We start from the raw sequence: 19,231 nt of genomic DNA, 5'->3' as shown, positions 1-19,231 counted from the left end.
TAGAAGTTTGCTCGATTATTTAACGATCAACACGTGTCAATCTATAAAAAGTACGATATCGATCGTCTTCTTACCAGTGTTGAGCAAAATTTAATTGTTCTGGCAATTAAAAATTGACAATTAATTAATTGTCAATTGCGAAACAGCATCTAACGATTAGTCAATTGTTAGTTGCGAGAACCGCAATTAACAATTAATTAATTGTTAATTGCGGTAACTAACAATTGATCAATCGTTAATCGCGTATATCTACAATTAACAATTAATCAATTTTCAATCTTTTCAATGTTTTTGATTAACAATTAAAACTGACAATTGGATTAGGGGGTGGGTCACTCAACCCTGACCGCACCCCAACCGGCCCCCCAACCAGCCCCCCAACCGGCCACCCAACCGACCCCCCAACTGGCCCTCAACCGACCACCTAACCGACCCCCTAACCCACCCCCTGACACACCCCTAACCCATATTCGTAATGACACTTTTATTCGGTACTTTCGGTTTTAATTGTTAGTTTCAATTGTTTCTTAGAACAACTAAAAAAATTAATTGCAATTAATTTAATTGCAATTGAATTGATTTTTTAATCTGATTGAAATTTAATTGATTAACGCCCAACACTGCTTCTTACACATTTACTCGATTTTCTCCGATTACGCATGTCGACGAAAATACGATGTTGATCGTTTGCTGTTTACAAATTTACTCGTTCTGTCTGATCACATCGTCAAAAAATCGAGCAAATCTGCAAGCACCTTTAAACAACGTTGTAGTGATTTTTTAAACCCTGAAAATAATAACGTGTATGTGCATTGAGTGAGCACCCTCTGAAGAACGTTTATGATAAAATATCAGTCATTTCGTAGAAATTCTTCAAAAATATAATGCCACGCTTATTAGAGATATTATATTAGACGCTACCGCCGACAATTTTACGATCTCTTTTGTAAGTCAATGGATCTATTTGACTAAGTACCTATTTTAAAGTTTACTTGTCAGTCAGTATATTAAATACCTATTGTATCAGTCATGCTACAAGATCGTGGTCTCTTTCTGTTTCTAAATACACTTCAAAAGCTATAATACTTTTTTCCTTTTATTGAGGAACAAACAGTTTTTTAAAATTATAAAATAAAAAAAAAACAAATGAACTTATTACTAAATCTATAGTTCTCTGTAGGTACTTATAGCTGAACAAATATAAGATATGCCCAAAGACGAGCAATGCTCGATTAAATGAATAAAAATCAATTACATTAAACATAACAAAGAAAGATTGAACAATTAATAATAAAAACCGTTTTAGAATTTGATTTATGTCGATTTTAAACTCCTGCAAAGAAGAATCATATCTTAACTTCACTACTTATATTTTTCATTGCAAAAAGAACAAGTCCTTTTTAAGAAACCTGCAACCGTAACATGTTTTACTAAACGTAACAACAAAAAGATATTTTTGGCGATTGACTCTCATTATTTCATGACACACGAAAATATATATTTTTCAACAAAAAAGGGACGTCTACGTGTTATGCAAAATTTTGTATAAACATGTATTGTCAATTAAAGAACGACGATTCTGCAGTGGAACAGTATTGTACTACATAAGCGATGCCTCGTAGTCTATGTACTTGAATTAAATACTGTTGAATGCCAAGTATATTTAAAAGTTTGGCTTTCGAACTTATTTTTGCGTTAATATGTGATTGTACAAAATGTAAACAAAAACTAAGTTATCGGTTATTTCATTACTTAAATGACACTATGAAGGCTGTGCTATCTCACCACCGCTCCACATGTCTTTCAACCCTGACATTGGCAAAATCGTCGCGCAAAACGACGGAGCCATAGACACAAAAGTTGAAGTTGAAGGCTGTGCGTCTGCCTACCCCGACGGAAGAAAGACGTGAAGTGTAATTTTTTTTATGATAGGTACCAAGTGAAAGAACGAATAAGTTGTGCGCCTGATGTTAAGCGACACCACGCCACTCGGAGCTTTAAATCGCAAAGATTAGAGAGACACGGCCATTGCGCCTGTCACCCTGAGACAAATTGACAAGTTCCATGTGCCTGTTATTTCACCATGCTCACATTACCTACTGCTTGGCGGCAGAAATAGGTAAGGTGGCAGAGTACTTCCCTGGACGAACTCTTTCACAAGGAGCTCTACACTGCTACTAAAGCTCTAGTCCCGATCGAAACTCAAGTCTAGGTCATCCATAGTAACTAAACGGTCGTAACTACGGATTTCGTGGTTCGAGGGTAGCCCTAAGGCGTTAAGCGGTTGATAGCCTATCTATGATTATCCCCCTACTTACGATAACACAAATTATGAATGTGACGTCATTAATGATGTCAGCAAAGCTTGAAGTTTTGTACCAGTTTGTAAATAAGTCAATTCATTATTATGGAGCACAGTTTAACTAATAATTATTCGACTTATGACTTAAATTATGTATTCGACTTTACTAATTTCAATGGTTAAACATAGCAAGTTTTAAGTGTATCCTTTTATTTTTCCTCCTTATATACTTACCTGTTTGCTTTATTGCTACATTAGGTATGTATGTGTAATATCCGGCATTTGTTCACACATGAACGCGTACAGAAAGCTCATCCAAATAATCTCATTCGGGGACCAATTCTCATACGTAGCGACATTGTCGAAATAATGTCGCTTCCTCTACGTCGACAGAAAATATATATGTATAAAACCGTTTTTAATCTCTATTCGTATACGTTCTGTTTTTTTCTATTGCAGCTGAAACTTAACAAATAAAACACAGACTTAATTAATATAAGTCTGTGTTTAAATAAGCTTTCACCCCTGATCTTGCCTTTTACACTTAAATCTAGAGCTGTCAAGTCTGTTTTGTTTGATTGAAATAACTGAATGCAACGAAACGCATGGTTGTGACCTGTGACATTTCAGTGTCAACAAGTCTATCAAAAGACAAATGTCAAAATTTTGCCATTTAAGTGTTTCAATAGAATAGGACTTCGTGTGCGACATTTCTACTGCCTTCAACCGTTCGTTACCTATATGTCGAGCGGGAAATGTTGACAATATGAGAACAAAACCAGTTTGCGATCGACATCCGCCATGTTTGCTCGACATTTTTATATTGTGATATTTTCATTCCAAAAACCGGACATGTAAACAATTTAACTTAAAGAAAATGAATGTTTGTGAAAGTGCAGGCGCTGCAGTGCGGTGCTAAAGTTTGAATATTGATTTCTTGTTAATTGAGTTTTAAATTGCCTTTCCTTAGAGTTTATTTATCATCAAAAAAGTATTTCATATTGTGAAGACTGAAGAAGTTTTACGTGAGTAAATTAATTGTCTTATTTACTTTTTTATTATATTTATTTACAAAGTATATATACTGTATACCTTCTTAAATTAGGTTCGATAAAAGTTGTTAAGGGCAATACCGTCTATGGATAAAAATTTATCGCCAATTGTATTGAATATCGATTTTTAGCAATCTACGACCACGATACGTCAGCATCAATGCCTAAAAACCTACGAATGATTCTTAGATTTTTAAAGTTCCATTTTCGTTGGAAAGAGCTTTTCTCTGATACAAGATTATACAGCTGTGTGTAGTATGAGCCTCCTCGTGTGGTTTGACCACGTTTTAGTAAGCAGTAGAGCTCCTTGTGAAAGAGTTCGTCCAGGGAAGTACTGCCACCTTATCTATTTCTGCCGCTAAGCAGTAATGTTAACTTTGCTGTGTTTCTGTTTGAAGGATTAAGGGTGCTGGTGAAATTACAGGCACATGGGACTTATCAACTTATGTCTCAGGGTGAGGGCGCAGTCGCAGTCCAATTTAAAAGCTCTGAGTGGCACTGCAAATGTTATGGACAGGCGTGTAGCGTACCATCAGGCGCACGATTTGTTCGTCCCGTCACTTGATATTATAAAACCAAAACGTAAAATTAAGCAGAACTTAAATTGTCTTCGATCCGTACACGTTCCATTAAACAAATTTGTATTTGTCGAAGAGGATGAGTTTTCCTAATAGCGAAGTGTGCAGGTGCCGTTATTTGCACAGTAGGTTGGTTGGTTATGGTACGTTTATTGCTTCATTCCGTTTTGTTTGAGCCAATTAGTAGTGCAGAGGTTTTGTATATATATATACGAGTTTTGTTATGTAGTATTTTATTCTTTTCTAAGTATTGTTTTTCTAATGATACTGACGTGTACATTAATGATCTAAATCCCTAAATAAAAAGAGTTAAAAAATTGCATACACAACTATACAACTAAAACTACTAACAAACTAACCAACTAAACAAAATATAAGAAACTAAAGTTTCTCACTGATGAATTTTACAAAATGTTAATGATGCGTACTCATAGTTTTTATATTTACAATAAACTATTACATACTTCGTCTAGAAAGTAATTTGGACCCTACGAAAGCTTTTTACCTTCAGTGAATATCCATTTTAAACCGACTTCAAAAAAGGAGGTTCTCAATTGGACTGTTTTTCAAGGTGTATATTACGTGAACCGATATCGATGATTCTTTTTTGTTGGAAAGTGTGTGAGGTATTCAAATTTTAAGAAAATATTGGTCGTTACTCTAGAACAAGTCTACTCCACCTGCCATCAGCCCTCCTGCAGACATGTCCTGCCCACTCTAAGGTAAGTGATTAGGACATACAGTAAGCTTAAGTTAAGCTTACTATATGTCCTAATCACTTACCTTATTATTAATTTATCAAAAAACGTATTCCAATTAACGCTACACATACATACGATTTACCTCCACCTGTCAACACCTAGCAAGGCAAGGTGATGATAGGTGGACCAAAACATCGACTAATTAGTGGCCGAGGATGGGCAAAAGAAGCGTAGGGCGCCCTGTTGCAAGGTGGGTCGACGACATAGTACGTGTCGCGGGGCGTGGATGCGGCTAGCACGGAACTGTGGTGGATGGCACAAACTTCGGGAGGCCTATACCCTCCTGCAGTGGGTGAAATCAGGCTGTGGATGATGATGATGATACATGCGATTTGAGAAAGGTTTCGAATGGGCGATTTTAAATTCTGAAAAAAAATCTTTTTAACAAAAAAAAATTATTCGCGAATTGCATTGGAGTACTTACCTACAAACATACCTTTTGCCAGTGTAGTATTTTACTTACTTACGTTTCAGGTCTCGAATTCGTTTCCACATGAAGTAGACCTTAAAAATGTCTTCAGGCGACAATGATGACCATCCAAGCAGCGGAGTGGTGTTACTTCAAGCACGCTCCAAGCAAATCGCTAATCAAGTAAGCAATTGACAAGCGCATCCATTGACTGCTAACCGTATTTCCTCTTAATTGTTTTTTTTTTGTATTTATAGACTTTGGACTCAACGAGACGCATGGTTAATATGACTGACGAGGTAATTTTTTTTTTAAATATACGATAACTTTCGGGCGTAAGATTAAGCACGATAAGGCGTAGGTTTCTTTTAGCTTCTTTCACTGTTTAATGACATACGGCATTTGGCTTTGGAGTAGTGTCGCTGATACTAATAGAATCTTTGTCCAGAAAAAACATGCGATTAGAGTAATTTAACGAAATTAAATTCTTACATTAACGTCACAGTACATCTATGAAAATTTAATTTATGTTAAGAAGAATTGTAATTTTTTTATCAAAACTTGTCATGCACATTAACGTAATAACAAAATTGAGTTCACAAATTCATTTAAGGGGCAGTGTATACGCTTTCATAATAACATTCCGGTTTGTATTCAAAATTTGCCATATATAGTGAAAACTTGTCTAAAGATTATTACACAGCTTCTCCATAATTGGATGACAAAAATTAGTGGCAGTGAGGTCACCCATTTAGCTCTTGCAGGATGTCTCAATCTATAATATTATACAGAAATAAATATTGTAAACGATAAATGTGTACTAATGTTTATTTACAAAGAGCAACCCCTGGAGTTTCTTACTTATTCTTCTCAGGGGAATCTGTCTTACGAATGAGTAGTAGAAAAATTGACGTTAATGTTTATGTTACAGAGTAGTGAAATAGGCAATCGGACCATGATTGCTTTAAATGAGCAGGGGGGTGAGTTCTTTGTTTCTTTAAACATGCTTTTTGTATAACCATCGCTTCATTCTACAGGCAACTGTCTTCTATGGGTTACACTAAATTAGCGGGCGTGCAATCGGCTTACTAAACTTAAGAAGGCTGTAAAAATATCACTTGTTTCGCTTCGGCTCGCTACCCGACTTATCACTGGCCTGTGACGAAATGGGGTTTTGTATAGTAGTGGAATCCTTAAATTTAAGAGTCGATACTACATCAGCTCGAATGAATTTTTTTCCCGTACTAATACGGTTCATTTGGCTGGATCAAACGGCAAGGACACTGGCTTTATTTCTGATTTTATTTTTTTACAAACGAAATTAAAGCCATTTAAAAAATGTATATCGTATACTATACGTGTTCTATTTAGTTCAATTGATATTAAAAAAAATCATTGGTATATGTAAAGTACCTATTGAATACAACGGTTTTCTTATAAAATTTCGAAGAAAGTTTGTGTTTTTTTCAGTCGTGAAAATTTTTAAGAATCGTGTTTTCACACCTTATACATATGTAATTTTAATATATATTTTTTGCAAAGTGATTGATTCCACACTTTCACTGTTATGCGGAATCAATCAAATCCATATGCGGTTGTATAGATTCTTAAACTCACTTGCGTAATCTTACGCTTCAAACGTGAGAAGGTGGCGTCTTGCGTTCTTGAACTCGTGGTCGCTTGGTGACTAACTCCTGCCTCTAGAATCCCGGACATATATTTTTTTGTGATCTCAAGTTCCGGGACGAACAAGTCGTTCGCCTGGTGGTAAGCGACGCGTCTGTCCATAACAGTTGCAATGCCACTCCAGAGCTTTAAATCTCAAAGATCTGTGGGGCACTGCCACTGCACCCGTCACCCGTGTCTTATGTTGACCAGGCCCATGTGCCTGTAATTTCACCAGCACCTTACCCTTCAAAACCGGAACACAATAATGCTTACATTACTGCTTAGCGAAAGAAATAGGTAAGGTGACAGCACGTCCCTGGACGAACTCTTTTGCAAGAAGCTCTACTTCTATTGACTTATGTATACCTATTTAGAATAGAATAGAATATAATAGAAATCGTTTATTACTACGAACTATTGCTATTTAGTTATGCTAATACATAATGCAAGCCACCTCAGCCTAACGGTCGTATTTGAAATAATATGTTTTTTTATTGATAACCGACTTCAAAAAAAGGATTCCTTAATCCGACTGTATGTTTTTTTGTATGTATGTTACGCTATAACGATTTGTGAACCCATTTTGATGATTCTTTTTTTGTTGGAAAGAGGGTACCTACCTCAGTAGTGGTCCTATTTAAATTTGAAGAAAATATTCTACCTCTAAGGGTGGCAAACTAGAATATGAATCCGGTTTTAGCGCACTTTCCGGTAACTGATTGCAATAAAACTTGGCAAATAGATGTACTCGTAATTCCACAAACTTTTGAAGTCGGTTTTTTAGTACTCTGTACTGAGATTATTATACAATGTGTTGATTGGCAATCTCACCATATTTACAGAGTTCATTCTGTATCCAAAACAGAACCCAAATCACTAAAAAAATAAATCGAACAAAAAATTCGTAAATTCCTATTTTTTATTTAATTGCGGTAAACAAATTTGATCCAAAGGTCGCTTGCACGGCACTTGCAAATATTTTGAACAAGAAAGAAACGCATATTAGATCAATTTGCGTGTTTATTCTTATGGCATGATGTGAAAAGTTTAGTTTACTCGAAGTTTCTGCTTTCAAAGTTGTGAAGTCTAATGTTGAAACGAAACTCACGTGCGAATCTCAGCATGGTGGTGGCTCCCGTACGGAGCTGTAGTAGTAGGTACTTCTAGCAATACTTTCATGTAAGTTAAAGTTGGTAAGTACCAAATCTAAGTTACAAAAAACTTTTTTCAGTCAACTTTTCTAATTGATGTAAATAAATAGTAAATTATAACAATACTAGTACATAATCATAATTAAAAAAAAAAAACTAAATAAGCTATCGAGAAAGATTACGTATCGCTCGATGAAGCGGGTGGCGGCGTTCACTGCCCTTGCGTGATGCACACGAGTTGAGACAATTTTGCAAAACTTACTAGATACAATATTTATATATATTAATATATAAATATTGTATCTAGTAAGATATTGTAGGATAATTTTTTAAATATTTTTGGATGATTGAGCATTATTTCTATTATTAATTTCTTAAATATGGCGAGAATGCAAATGAACACACTGTTTTGAATATTATGATGATATTACTACCATGATATTCAATAGTTCTATTATAGGCATCTCGTAGTTTGATGATTGTTTAATTTTGTTTGAGCTATAAATAAATTAAATGATATTTATATATTTTTTTGTGAAAATACTCCACTAGTTTGTTATTATTATTCATATAAAGATCGAAAAACACAAAGATAAATCCTATCTAATCTGATTGGACTCGAACCAGAGTTTGTTGCGATACCGAAATCACCGCTCTTACCACACTTGTATTTTTCAGAAAAACTAAATTTCATAGACGAAGCAAACAGAGCTATCAACGAAGATGTCCGACAAGCTGAGAAGAATATTGAAGGAATGGAAAAGTGTTGTGGGATATTTTCTTTTTCCTGGACGAGGTAGGTAGTTTTGTATCTAATGTGACGTATAACCCGCAGAAGACCTCACACGTATGTGCTTTACCTTTGTGATCGTGAAGCGCTAACCATTTACCATCCAACAAATCGCCCACTCATTGTTGGTTATCCGGACATGATTTTCATGCGACGCATTTTTATTAAAAGTTACAGTTTTACTGCAAAAGTTTTGTATACATATATTTGTACACGCATAAACTAACAAGCTAACAAGCTTGTTATATATTTCGATGGTTGACTTCATTTTGTTTGTGCAATCTCCGAGTTAGTTAAGTTTAGTTAGTTCGTTCTCAAACTAACGATTATAAAATTCAACTAAGTACCTATACTTATTTTTGTAAATCTTAAATAATTTACGAACGCACCCAAATTGAAAAATATACTTACTCGTGTAGCTTGATTTTGATTGCCTCTACCGATAGGAAACTGCGTCTTTTCCGAGTCGAGGCGTATAATATTGCGGATGGGCAACTCGATCGGATCCATTCCGATTTGAATTGAAGTCAGGGCCCAGAACATGGTTTCCCAAAGTGGTCCGTACCGTCCCCCAGTGAGCTGAAGAGTCATATTCACATATATCTATTGCTAAGTCCTATGAGTCCTCAGAAGCGGGGCGTTGAGAGTGTCCAGTAGGGTTTAGTACGATAGAACGCGACTAGTGCGAGAGCGACATAAAGCGCAAGATACTGCTATTCTCGCATGGAGATCTCGAGGCTTATGTCGCTCTCGCGCAAATCGCGTCTTATCGTGTTAGTCCTACAGGTGGTGCAACCGCATTTCAAAAAAAACCCTGAAATATATAAACTGCTTTACATAATTATATATAATTTTTTCCTTGTGATTTTTGTGTTAGTTAATATAAAAAATACGTGTTTTATATACATGAAATTTTTTTAAGTTGCCAAAGTGGGCGGTGAGCCAAAAAGTTTGGGTACCTACGCTCTAGAGGGTCAAAAGTCACAAAAAATGTTGGAAAATCTGCTAACACTGGAACTTCGAAGTGCGCTCTGACATATCGCTTAGGCCGGTACGGTACGGTGCCGTTTACTTTGTTAGTTACAATCACAAAAATGCTTTTGCGTTCGCTACAACTGGTTATACCTAAATCATCGGTCGCAACTCCTGCGGGATCTGTTATTCCAATGTTTAAATCTCTCATATAATTTCACACATTTTTAGAGTACAGATAGTATCGTTTATAGAAAGTGACAAAGACATTTGTGTAAAGGAACGCATAAATGTTCCTAAATTACGTTCTTTTATTTTTTTTCCATCTTGTAAGATTACGACAGATATATTTTTGTATTTTTTTTATTAAACAATAAGTTGTATAATTCAATTTGGCGGTGATAGCCTAATGGTTTGACCTACTGACCGCTTCTCAAGCAGAGGCCGTGTGTTCGAATCAGGGGTCCCAGGTCTAAGTTTTCCGGACTTCAGATTAAATAGGAAGGAATTCAAATTAACTGTGAGTTTTTCGGTAAACGAAAACATTGTAATGAAACCTGCACGTCGCGTCGTGGCGAACTGTGGCCTAGACCCTCGCCTGAGAGGAGACTCGTGCCCAGTAGTGGAACGTATAAATGGGTTGATGTTTTTATTCCATTTCAAATTATTTTTCAAGATGCCTGTTTTCAATGAGTATGTGTACGTATTTCTTAACTTGTGTATCTTCTAAGCCTGTGTATTACGCATGCTAATTTCCAGATCTAAATCCAACAAAGCAGACAAAGTTTGGAAAGAAAATGAGGAGGAAGTAGTATCAATACAACCACAGCGAGTGTCTATAAAAGAAGATCCCCCAGGGTTCTATATCGACAAGTACGTAAATAAGGATTGACAATTATATATAACAACTTCGAGTATAGAGTTTCCAATCTTCATGGCAGTTAGCGGTATAGCTATGCGACATGATCTTCGTCTTATCCATGTTCATATTAAGATCGACTCATTCGGAACCTCTGCTGAGGTCATCGACCATTGTACTGAAGTCTGCCGTGGTCTCTTAAAAATTCATTTAATAGATTGTAATAAAACAAATGTTGAAACCAAAAGTCAATACTGGCGTCCGGATTTCAGGGTCTAAAAGCACCTTGTCCGCCTTTACTATGGCATTGTTCTTTCCAGAATAACTAACGATGAGATGGAAGACGAGATGCAACAGAATCTGACGCAAGTGCATTCGACTGTGGGTAACCTTCGAAATCTCGCCGCTAGTCTCAATAGCGAGGTTTTAAACCAGAACCGTCAGCTCGACAAAATTAACCAGAAGGTAAGTAATATGAGGGAATCGCTATAATATATCTACAAAATCTTATTTCAGAAACTAGGAACAAAACGCAGCTATTCATAATAATAAAATGCCAGACAACTACACCCTTATTATAATTATGAATACAAAGATGGAAACACGCTCGTGCAATACCTACTTTTCTCTTAATAGACGATATTTATGTTATGTGAGACCGTAGATAAGATAGTACAAGCCTAAAGTATCTATACGACGTGGTAAGAAGGGCACTCCCTACATTCCTGCCATTTGTCGCTCTCTTCTAAGTGGTACAAGCTAGCAATTTCGGGTGTGTCATGAGAGAAAATATTTATTATTTTAAAGGGCGTGTATTGGACATATAAGGATTTTAAAGTAGAATTCAGATCGTAACTTGTGATTTAATCTATGTTGACCGAGATTGAAATAATTTTGCTAATAAATATGAAAGTAAATTAATTTGCTACTTCGCGAACCCAGTGGAGGTTAAATCATGCGAAATAGCTGCGCTTGTGTTGAATATTTTTTCATGCAGTTAGTTTTCCCACCGTATCTCCGCATAAAATTAATAAAACAAATAACATAAGCGCACCTACACGCACATATAAATATAAATAAAAAATAAATATAAAAAAAAAGAAAACAGTCAGTACGCCAAATAAACTGATTTATTGATTAAAGAGTATAGTAATAGCACAGTTATTATAGTACTATACTAGTACAGATACCCAATCTCATACAATCCGTTGGCGCGAAAGAGTACCATCTACGTTTGTCCCGCCTTATGAGTCTTCCTCCTGGACGTGAATTGCCATGGCCGAACTGCAGCTTGATTTTGATTGCCTCTCCCGATCGGAAACTGCGTTTCTTCCGAGTCGAGGCGCATAATTGCGATTCAGAACTTGCCGATCAGAAACTTTTGACGTTTCTAATCGGAACAATAGATGACTTAACTCACAAATTAGAAAGATATAGTAGGAATCAGGTTCATTTTCTCGCTCAGAAACCCATCTGATTTCGAGACTACCCGATCGATTCCGATTTGAATCAACATCAGAACGCTGGACGTCTTTGAATAGGCTTCGAACTCAGGTTGATGGAGCAAGGATAATTTGTTCAGGAGGGGATTTTCGGATGGTTCTAACCTGGACTGTTTGTGCGGTGCGACTCAAACGATGGCCCACCTCATATCGTGCCCTGCGTACCCTAACACCTGCACGCTTGAGGATTTAATGGCAGCTTCTAGCGACGTGGCCGGCGTGGCTGAGTTCTGGACCACAATAGCATAATGTATGTCATCGATACGATAAGAAGACCAAATCGGATCAGAAAAAGTATCGCGTTTACTTGTTCATTTGAAGAAAGTTCGATCGATCGTAAACGTAATAATCGATCTTCTGTTTTTATATAAACATTGTGTACCGACAATAATCAACTTGTAAGCGGATTTAGAAATGTTTTTTCGGCAAAACTGACCTCAAGTTTTAGATTAGTAATATCACAAACAAGTAATTAATGACATCAAATTGAAACAAAAGAGTAACGGGCGTATCAAGTGCTAGGCTTATATCATACTTATAAAATAACAACTAGATATTTTAATATAGCCAAAGAATGATGTAACTGCTTTTTTTTATTTTCCACAGCGAGAAATGTGGCACGACAAACAAACAGCACTGATATTAAAATATTGCCAAATTGGTTTTAACAAAAACCAAGTAACCACAACAAATCAAATCTTCATTGTGAGTTTGCAAGCATTCACTAATCAATCCATCATCCTCCACCTCCATCTCACCTGATGGACAGTGACGATGAGGTCGAGGATGTAGCATGCACACCAACTTTTCACTCTCACCTTGAAAAGGTCCAAGTTATAGCGTTCGGGGAATACGTTCGTAGGCAGGGAATTCCACTCTCTAGCCGCTCGCCATATAAATGTGGAAGCGAAACGCTTCGTGCGAATCTTGGGAATATCCACAACATAGGGGTGGAACCTCAGCCCACGTCCAGTCTCTCGAAGATAATAATAATAATAATAACGCACGCACTCAACATAGCCCCGCACTAGGGAAAACACTGTGTCGCGGGTGCCATGGACACACACCAACCATAAATTACACCCAAACTCACAAGAGAAATAAATATAAACCATACAAATATTTCTCCCGGCCCGGGAATCGAACCTGGGACATCTGTGTGGCAGTCCGACATAGTAACCGTTCGGCCACGGAGGCAGTTCGACGAAGATGGAAAAGGTAAGGCGGAATCAAATTATGCAATTCCAGCGCACACTCCGTAATATATTCTATAGAATACCGATAAGCTGGCAACTCTACGGCGGTGTTCAAGGCTCTGTAGCTTCGCCTGTACTGATTCCGAGTCACCTATAAGCCTCTTAGCACGCTTGTCTATTGAATCAAAGGTGGCCAGTTGGTATTTAGCAGAGCCATCCCATAAGTGGCAGCAGTCCTCCATACGCTACCGGACTTGTGATTGGTACTTACAGCTGAAGCAACTGTCTCGGTGTGAAGTAACGCCTCACATTGGAAAGGATGCCACGCTTCTTGGCTGCATTTTTGGCCATGGATTCAACGGATATCTGCCGAAGTTCAGACTGGACGACAGGTCCATTCCAAGTAGGTGAAGACGGTCGGCTATCGGTACGGATATATCACGAAAAGTCGGAGTCAGGTGAAAGGGACTCCGTTTAGTGGAGAAAAGACACGCCTGCGTTTTGGTAGCATTAAATTTGACAAGATTGGCACCGCCCCAATCGGAGACCGCCTTAAGTGTCATATTCAAACGACTAACCATGGATTATGAAATATCCGGCAATCCGGCGCAGTTGATCGCCGGATATCCAGTATCCGGCCAAATCACTATCCGTTTCATGTCTAATTTATACCCGCATCATATAAGTCAAACACCGCCTCGTAATAAGTCTGCAGTCTGCGCGCATGTGAAGGATAAACCTGCACACACAATTAAGTTCGACAAAAGGTCCCAGGTCCTTGCAAAAGAATTCCGTTATCTACCCAGGATGCTGCGAGAGGCCATTGTAATTTAAAAAAATCCTAATTTCAACAGAGAAGACGGTTTAGAGGAGTACAATTTCAAACCCCGCCAAAACACTTTTCATCAAGTAACAGTAAAACGTAAAAAACTTTAAAACTCATTATTCTAAACCAGATCTTTAGAAAAACACAGTGACAGCTTTATGTTGAGACTAGCAATACTTAAGAACCTGGTTTCCTAGGAGAATAATTGAAAATTACGGAAAAGTAACCATTTTAATTTTTGTTTTAGCGGATTTTGAAGTACACATTTGATTTTAGCAGGCTTTGACATAAACATTGTTCGTTATAGCGGGATTTGCAACCGACAGATTTTGACATGTGGATGGTTTTATGCAGTCAACAGTCATGAATATTAAAATGTTAACAAAGCAATTTAGGTACATTTATAAAATTTGGAGGAACATGAAAATGAATACGAATGAAAGTATGAAAATTGTTTATTAATAAGATTAATACAAAATGATGGACGGAAGAAAAGAGTGGAATTCAGGAAAAATATTAAATATGTGTTTCAACATCCTCAAAACCATGTTCACTGTAATGGTCCTTAATATCCTTTTTACTATCGAAGCTATTCACTACTGTATCGACACTTTGCATTCTTACTTCAATTTTTTTGTAATACTCCAAAGTGGGTAAATTTCTACAACCTGTCCCGAAATGCTTTTCGAGAAGTTTGGTAACATCATCGACCTTAGCTTTCATTGGTGAAATTGTGTTAGCTAGTATTAAGTCCGGAGAGAGCATTATATATTTTTTGTTCTTTTTTGTAATATTTTTTTTATCATTGAGTTCGCTTCTATAATTAATCTCTCCGTTAACGAATACATTGTCAGATTTCGACCTAGTTAAGAAAAAACGCTTGGATTTCATAAAAGGAAAATGCCATGAACTAGTGGGTTTGATAACAGTTTCATAACTTTTCTTCCAGTCGTAAATTGGTATCGTTGAAAGGTCTGTAACAGTTCCATTTTCTTCAAGCACAGAGACGTATTCTGCAGTACAAGTTACAGCCTCTTTAGTTTTTAACACTTTTTCGATTTTAGCGAACACACGGTCAGGAGATGTAAACGAATGTCCGACTATGGGGTATATTACTTCGACTTTTTTACATGTCTAGGTGCTTCACAATACAGCCATTTACCCAACATAACAACCATTGTAGTATTCTTATTCTGTCCGGAATAGCCGTCGCATACAACACGTAAGATCTTGATTTTCTCGTTGAAGTAACTTGTAGTAGGTAATGATATACTGTATTTACAATTTCATTCCCGCCCTTCTTGTGGACTACTTCACTCCAATGATATGAATGAACATTTTCTTTGTTTAATTTTGAATTAGAATTTCCATCTACACACATCAAAAGTGTGCAATTAGGGTTAATTATATTAACTTTTTTGTATCGCTATTGATACTTCTTAGTGAGTTTTAACATTTAAATAAGGAATATTGTTTAAAATTCACAAACAATAAAATAAATTAAATTAATAAAATTTTTGACAAAATCATTACAATATCTGCATCGAAACCGAAACAATTTACATTATTATGGAGATACGACATCATTTAACCCGAGAAGTGATGATGCGAGCCGTCGGAATGTTGGAAGCTGGTTCCAGGCAACGTGCTGTGACTTTCACTCTTAACACTACACAGAGCGTCATAAGTCGCCTCTGGACGCGCTATCGCATGACGGGCAGCGTGGCAGATGGAGGCGACATGGAGGACGATCTCGCATCACGACTTACAATTGCAGTGATAAAAATTAAACTGTCGACTAAAATACGCTGATTGGTCTGGGAGCTTAGGTAGCGGCTGGTTTTTCTGACAATCGAATGTAATAGTTTTGATGGTCTCATTTTCCTCTTGGAGTATTTTGTAAAACACTTTATACTTTAATCTGTGAATTCTTTTATTCGTCATAAGTTCATGTTTTTTTCTGGTGTCACTGTCAGCTTTTATTTGTTCTTGCACGGAAGTACATGTAGAGCAGACGGTTGTTCTCGGGGAACCAAAACCAATGTTGTAACATGTATTAAATATATTTCGATAAAAACATTGTGTAACCTTAAGATCATTCTGATTTTCTGCATTATAGACCCGCCATAATTTTCGAATATTAAGCTCGGCCGGGAGATATAATCTTTGTGTTTTTGAACGACAATAATGACTTTCTTGGCACTTAAGTTTTTCAATAAAACATTCGACTGACACTCTTTTTGCCGCGTATTTTTGGGATTTTCGACCACCCCCTCTCTTTTCTACTGGATGACAGCTCCACTTTTATAAAATTATACCCTTAATTCTATCTTTTTTAACCAAAAGAGCATTCAAAAACTTTTTTGGCAAACTGGGATCATTTGACCGTGGTTTCCAATAACATGATATTTAGTCGCAATGTTTCTTTTAGAATTTTCTTTTTTATTATAAGCTTTTTTTACGTTGCAGTATTTCAATATGAAATGGTCTTGAGAAATTTTAGTCGTACATTTATAAAAATTCCTATGAAATCTGCTTATATCCTGGCGAGAAAATTTAGCACATGTGAATGATTTTTGGTTATGATTGCATAGCGGGAACTTTGGTAAACCTTTGCTTTCATACCTGAAACAATATGTTTTTTAATTGATAAGATCCGTCGGTGCGTTTTGATTCAGTAGGAGTGGAGAGGAGAGCGTAGCAGTGAAAGGACCAAAGAGAAAAGCAGGGTTCAGATTTCGAGCATTGTACTACGGTAAGCTGCGCCTTCATGGAAACGAAGCATTATACTGACTTGGGTTAAAATAAGATGTTTTTTTTTATTACTTGGATATTACAGATAATTACAATATACCATAAGCAGTTAGTAATCTACCTTTCATATAAAAAAAATCTCGACTACGTTTCCCATGTGATGAATGCAAGAACAATTTAAGAGAAAATAGACCCCGACATTTTGCATAACACCATCACCTTCACTTTAACATGTAGTTTGATACAAAACTTTACGTGCCGTTTTTTTTGCTCCGTCACACGTTTCCATGTTGATTTATTACTTTTTCTCTTCCTGGCATGTTTAGGATCACATTTAGTAACAAATTGAGTTGAATCATCCATTTTTTTTGAAAATAAACATAAAAAACCAACAGTACTTCTTCACTTTGTTGACAAAATCGCCATACTGTTTGTTTGTTTTTGCAGTGTCACGTGATGCAAATGCCGTGCTGTGATTGGTCGATTTGGATTTAGCGGAATTTGAAATGCATTGGGAATCTTTTAGCGGTGTTTGCAACAAACTGTTACTTCTGTAAGCTGATTTGTTAGGATTTTAGCGGGATTTGATAATAATTATTAAACCAAGTAGAAAGAATGAATGACAGCGCTTCATATTCAAGCGAAACAATGTTTTTGTTCAAATATCGTTTTGGCGGGTTTTGAAACTGAACTCCTCGTTTCTCCGTACCACAAGTTTCGTATCCAGTATTTCTTCTGATGAAAAATCCTAAGCAGACATAAGACTGCAGTACCTACCTACTAATTAATATGTTTTAATTTATTCTAATTACCATTAATAATTGATAATAAAGTTTAATTTAAATTTATATTGTTATAATAAAATGATTTGTATAGCGTAAATATTAATGTTCTTTAAAAAATTAAAAATAAGGTACTTAATTAATAACTTTTGTAACGATAGTGAAATATAGGGTGGTTTGCGTTAATATTAGACATATTAACTAGTTGACGACTTTATCATCTCCGGCACTCGTAACCATGGGACCTTTAAAGTGCCCGAAACGTTGGTTTGTTTGAAAAAACAAATACACCCGATTTTGATCCGAAAATATAGTTTCAATTCCTATGTGTAACAATCGCGAAAACCTAAGAACTCGATATGAATTATTCTATTGTAATAATTAATATCTCGTAACACGGTTCTATAAGTATATATATCTATGTAGCTTTTTAAAATAAAATCTAAATATTGTTTCAAATTGACAAAACAGAAACTGTTAATAAAAAATATGTTTCAAAATTCATAGCGCTTACGTTTTTTAAATTTCAGATTTGTTTCCTGATTAATACTGTTTTTTTTCCATTTCAGGTCGAAAGCAACGAAATTCACGTGATTACAGCCGAGAAACGTACACAAAAATTCGCAACCAACTCACACGGTCATGCGTTGAAGAACACCTTATCTCCTCTTAACACTGCGAGAACGTCGGGTTCGAGTTCTAGAGTAGTTTCGTTCGAGTAAACATGTTTTTTTATTACCCCAAAACGTCTTAACTGAACAGGGAATTGTATGGAGAATATTTTTTTTTATATGATACCAATCAACGAGACGAACAGGTCGTGCACCTGGTGGTAAGCAACACGCCTGTCCATAGCAGTTGCAACTCAAACTTTAATTTGAGGAGCACTGCTACTGCGTCCGTCAACTTGAGACAAGTTCACAAAAAATAATTCCAATAATTGTAACTTTTTTCTAGCACCATATCTTGACTTAATGGTCTTAAATACGTTCAAACGTAAAACCATATATTAAGAAAAATTACCCCTCCCACCCAAATAGATGAACATAGGACCAAAGGTTTCTATAGAAAATCATTGAATGCTACAAGGTGTTTGTAATTATAGGAAACCATGTTTAAGAGACTAACGCTTTAATTGGAAAGCACCCTTAGGCTCAATTTATATTGCGGCGGAACGGAATGGAAGCGAATTTTTGTAACGATATTGTACATAGCATAATGAACTATAGTTATGGTCAATTGTGTAACGTACAAACTAAATACGAGCCAAAATCTTTCGCGGAATTCTCGCGTATGCTCGAGAAAGTTCGCGCATTCCGCGGAAGATTTTATGTTACACAATTGAGCATAAAGTTCATTATGCTTTGTACAATATCGTTACAAAAATTCGCTTCCATTTCGTTCCGCCGCAATACAAGTTGAGCCTTGTGCGTAAGGAAGTGAATATTTAAACTTTCAAAGGGTGCACCATATACAATTGTTGCTTTATGTGTGTATTGTAAGTTCGTAACGTACATTTGTCTAGTATTTAGTTGTAGGTAATGTTCGTGCTTCAACAAAGTACTTCTGACTGTTTGGCTGTGGTTTCTAAAACGTCAACATTTTTATAAATACAAATACTTATTAATA

General features: G+C 36.3%; 1 protein-coding gene across 1 annotated transcript; it reads left to right on the top strand.

Moving 5' to 3' along the window:
- Positions 1–3,080: 3,080 nt before the first annotated feature.
- Positions 3,081–18,755, top strand: LOC113226612 (synaptosomal-associated protein 25-like). Its single transcript, XM_026459312.1, has 8 exons — positions 3,081–3,327; positions 5,168–5,285; positions 5,360–5,401; positions 6,034–6,082; positions 8,600–8,717; positions 10,443–10,556; positions 10,863–11,007; positions 18,172–18,755. The coding sequence occupies exons 2-8, from the start codon at positions 5,205–5,207 to the stop codon at positions 18,322–18,324; spliced, it is 702 nt and encodes a 233-aa protein (XP_026315097.1). The 5' UTR covers positions 3,081–3,327; positions 5,168–5,204; the 3' UTR covers positions 18,325–18,755.
- Positions 18,756–19,231: the final 476 nt, after the last annotated feature.

The sequence above is a fragment of the Hyposmocoma kahamanoa genome, unplaced genomic scaffold (genome assembly GCF_003589595.1).
Source record: "Hyposmocoma kahamanoa isolate Upper Pololo Valley unplaced genomic scaffold, ASM358959v1 192, whole genome shotgun sequence".
Lineage (NCBI taxonomy): Eukaryota > Metazoa > Arthropoda > Insecta > Lepidoptera > Cosmopterigidae > Hyposmocoma > Hyposmocoma kahamanoa.
The sequence above is the reverse complement of the archived record's forward strand: the minus strand, read 5'-3'. Positions and strand labels throughout refer to the sequence as shown.

Bases quoted from the DNA above. Each gene is read 5' to 3' on its own strand.
- LOC113226612 (XM_026459312.1), top strand. From the start codon at position 5,205: ATGTCTTCAGGCGACAATGATGACCATCCAAGCAGCGGAGTGGTGTTA. The intron at 6,083-8,599 runs GTGAGTTCTTTG...TGTATTTTTCAG, and splicing joins TGCTTTAAATGAGCAGGGGG to AAAAACTAAATTTCATAGAC. The intron at 10,557-10,862 runs GTACGTAAATAA...TGTTCTTTCCAG, and splicing joins CCAGGGTTCTATATCGACAA to AATAACTAACGATGAGATGG.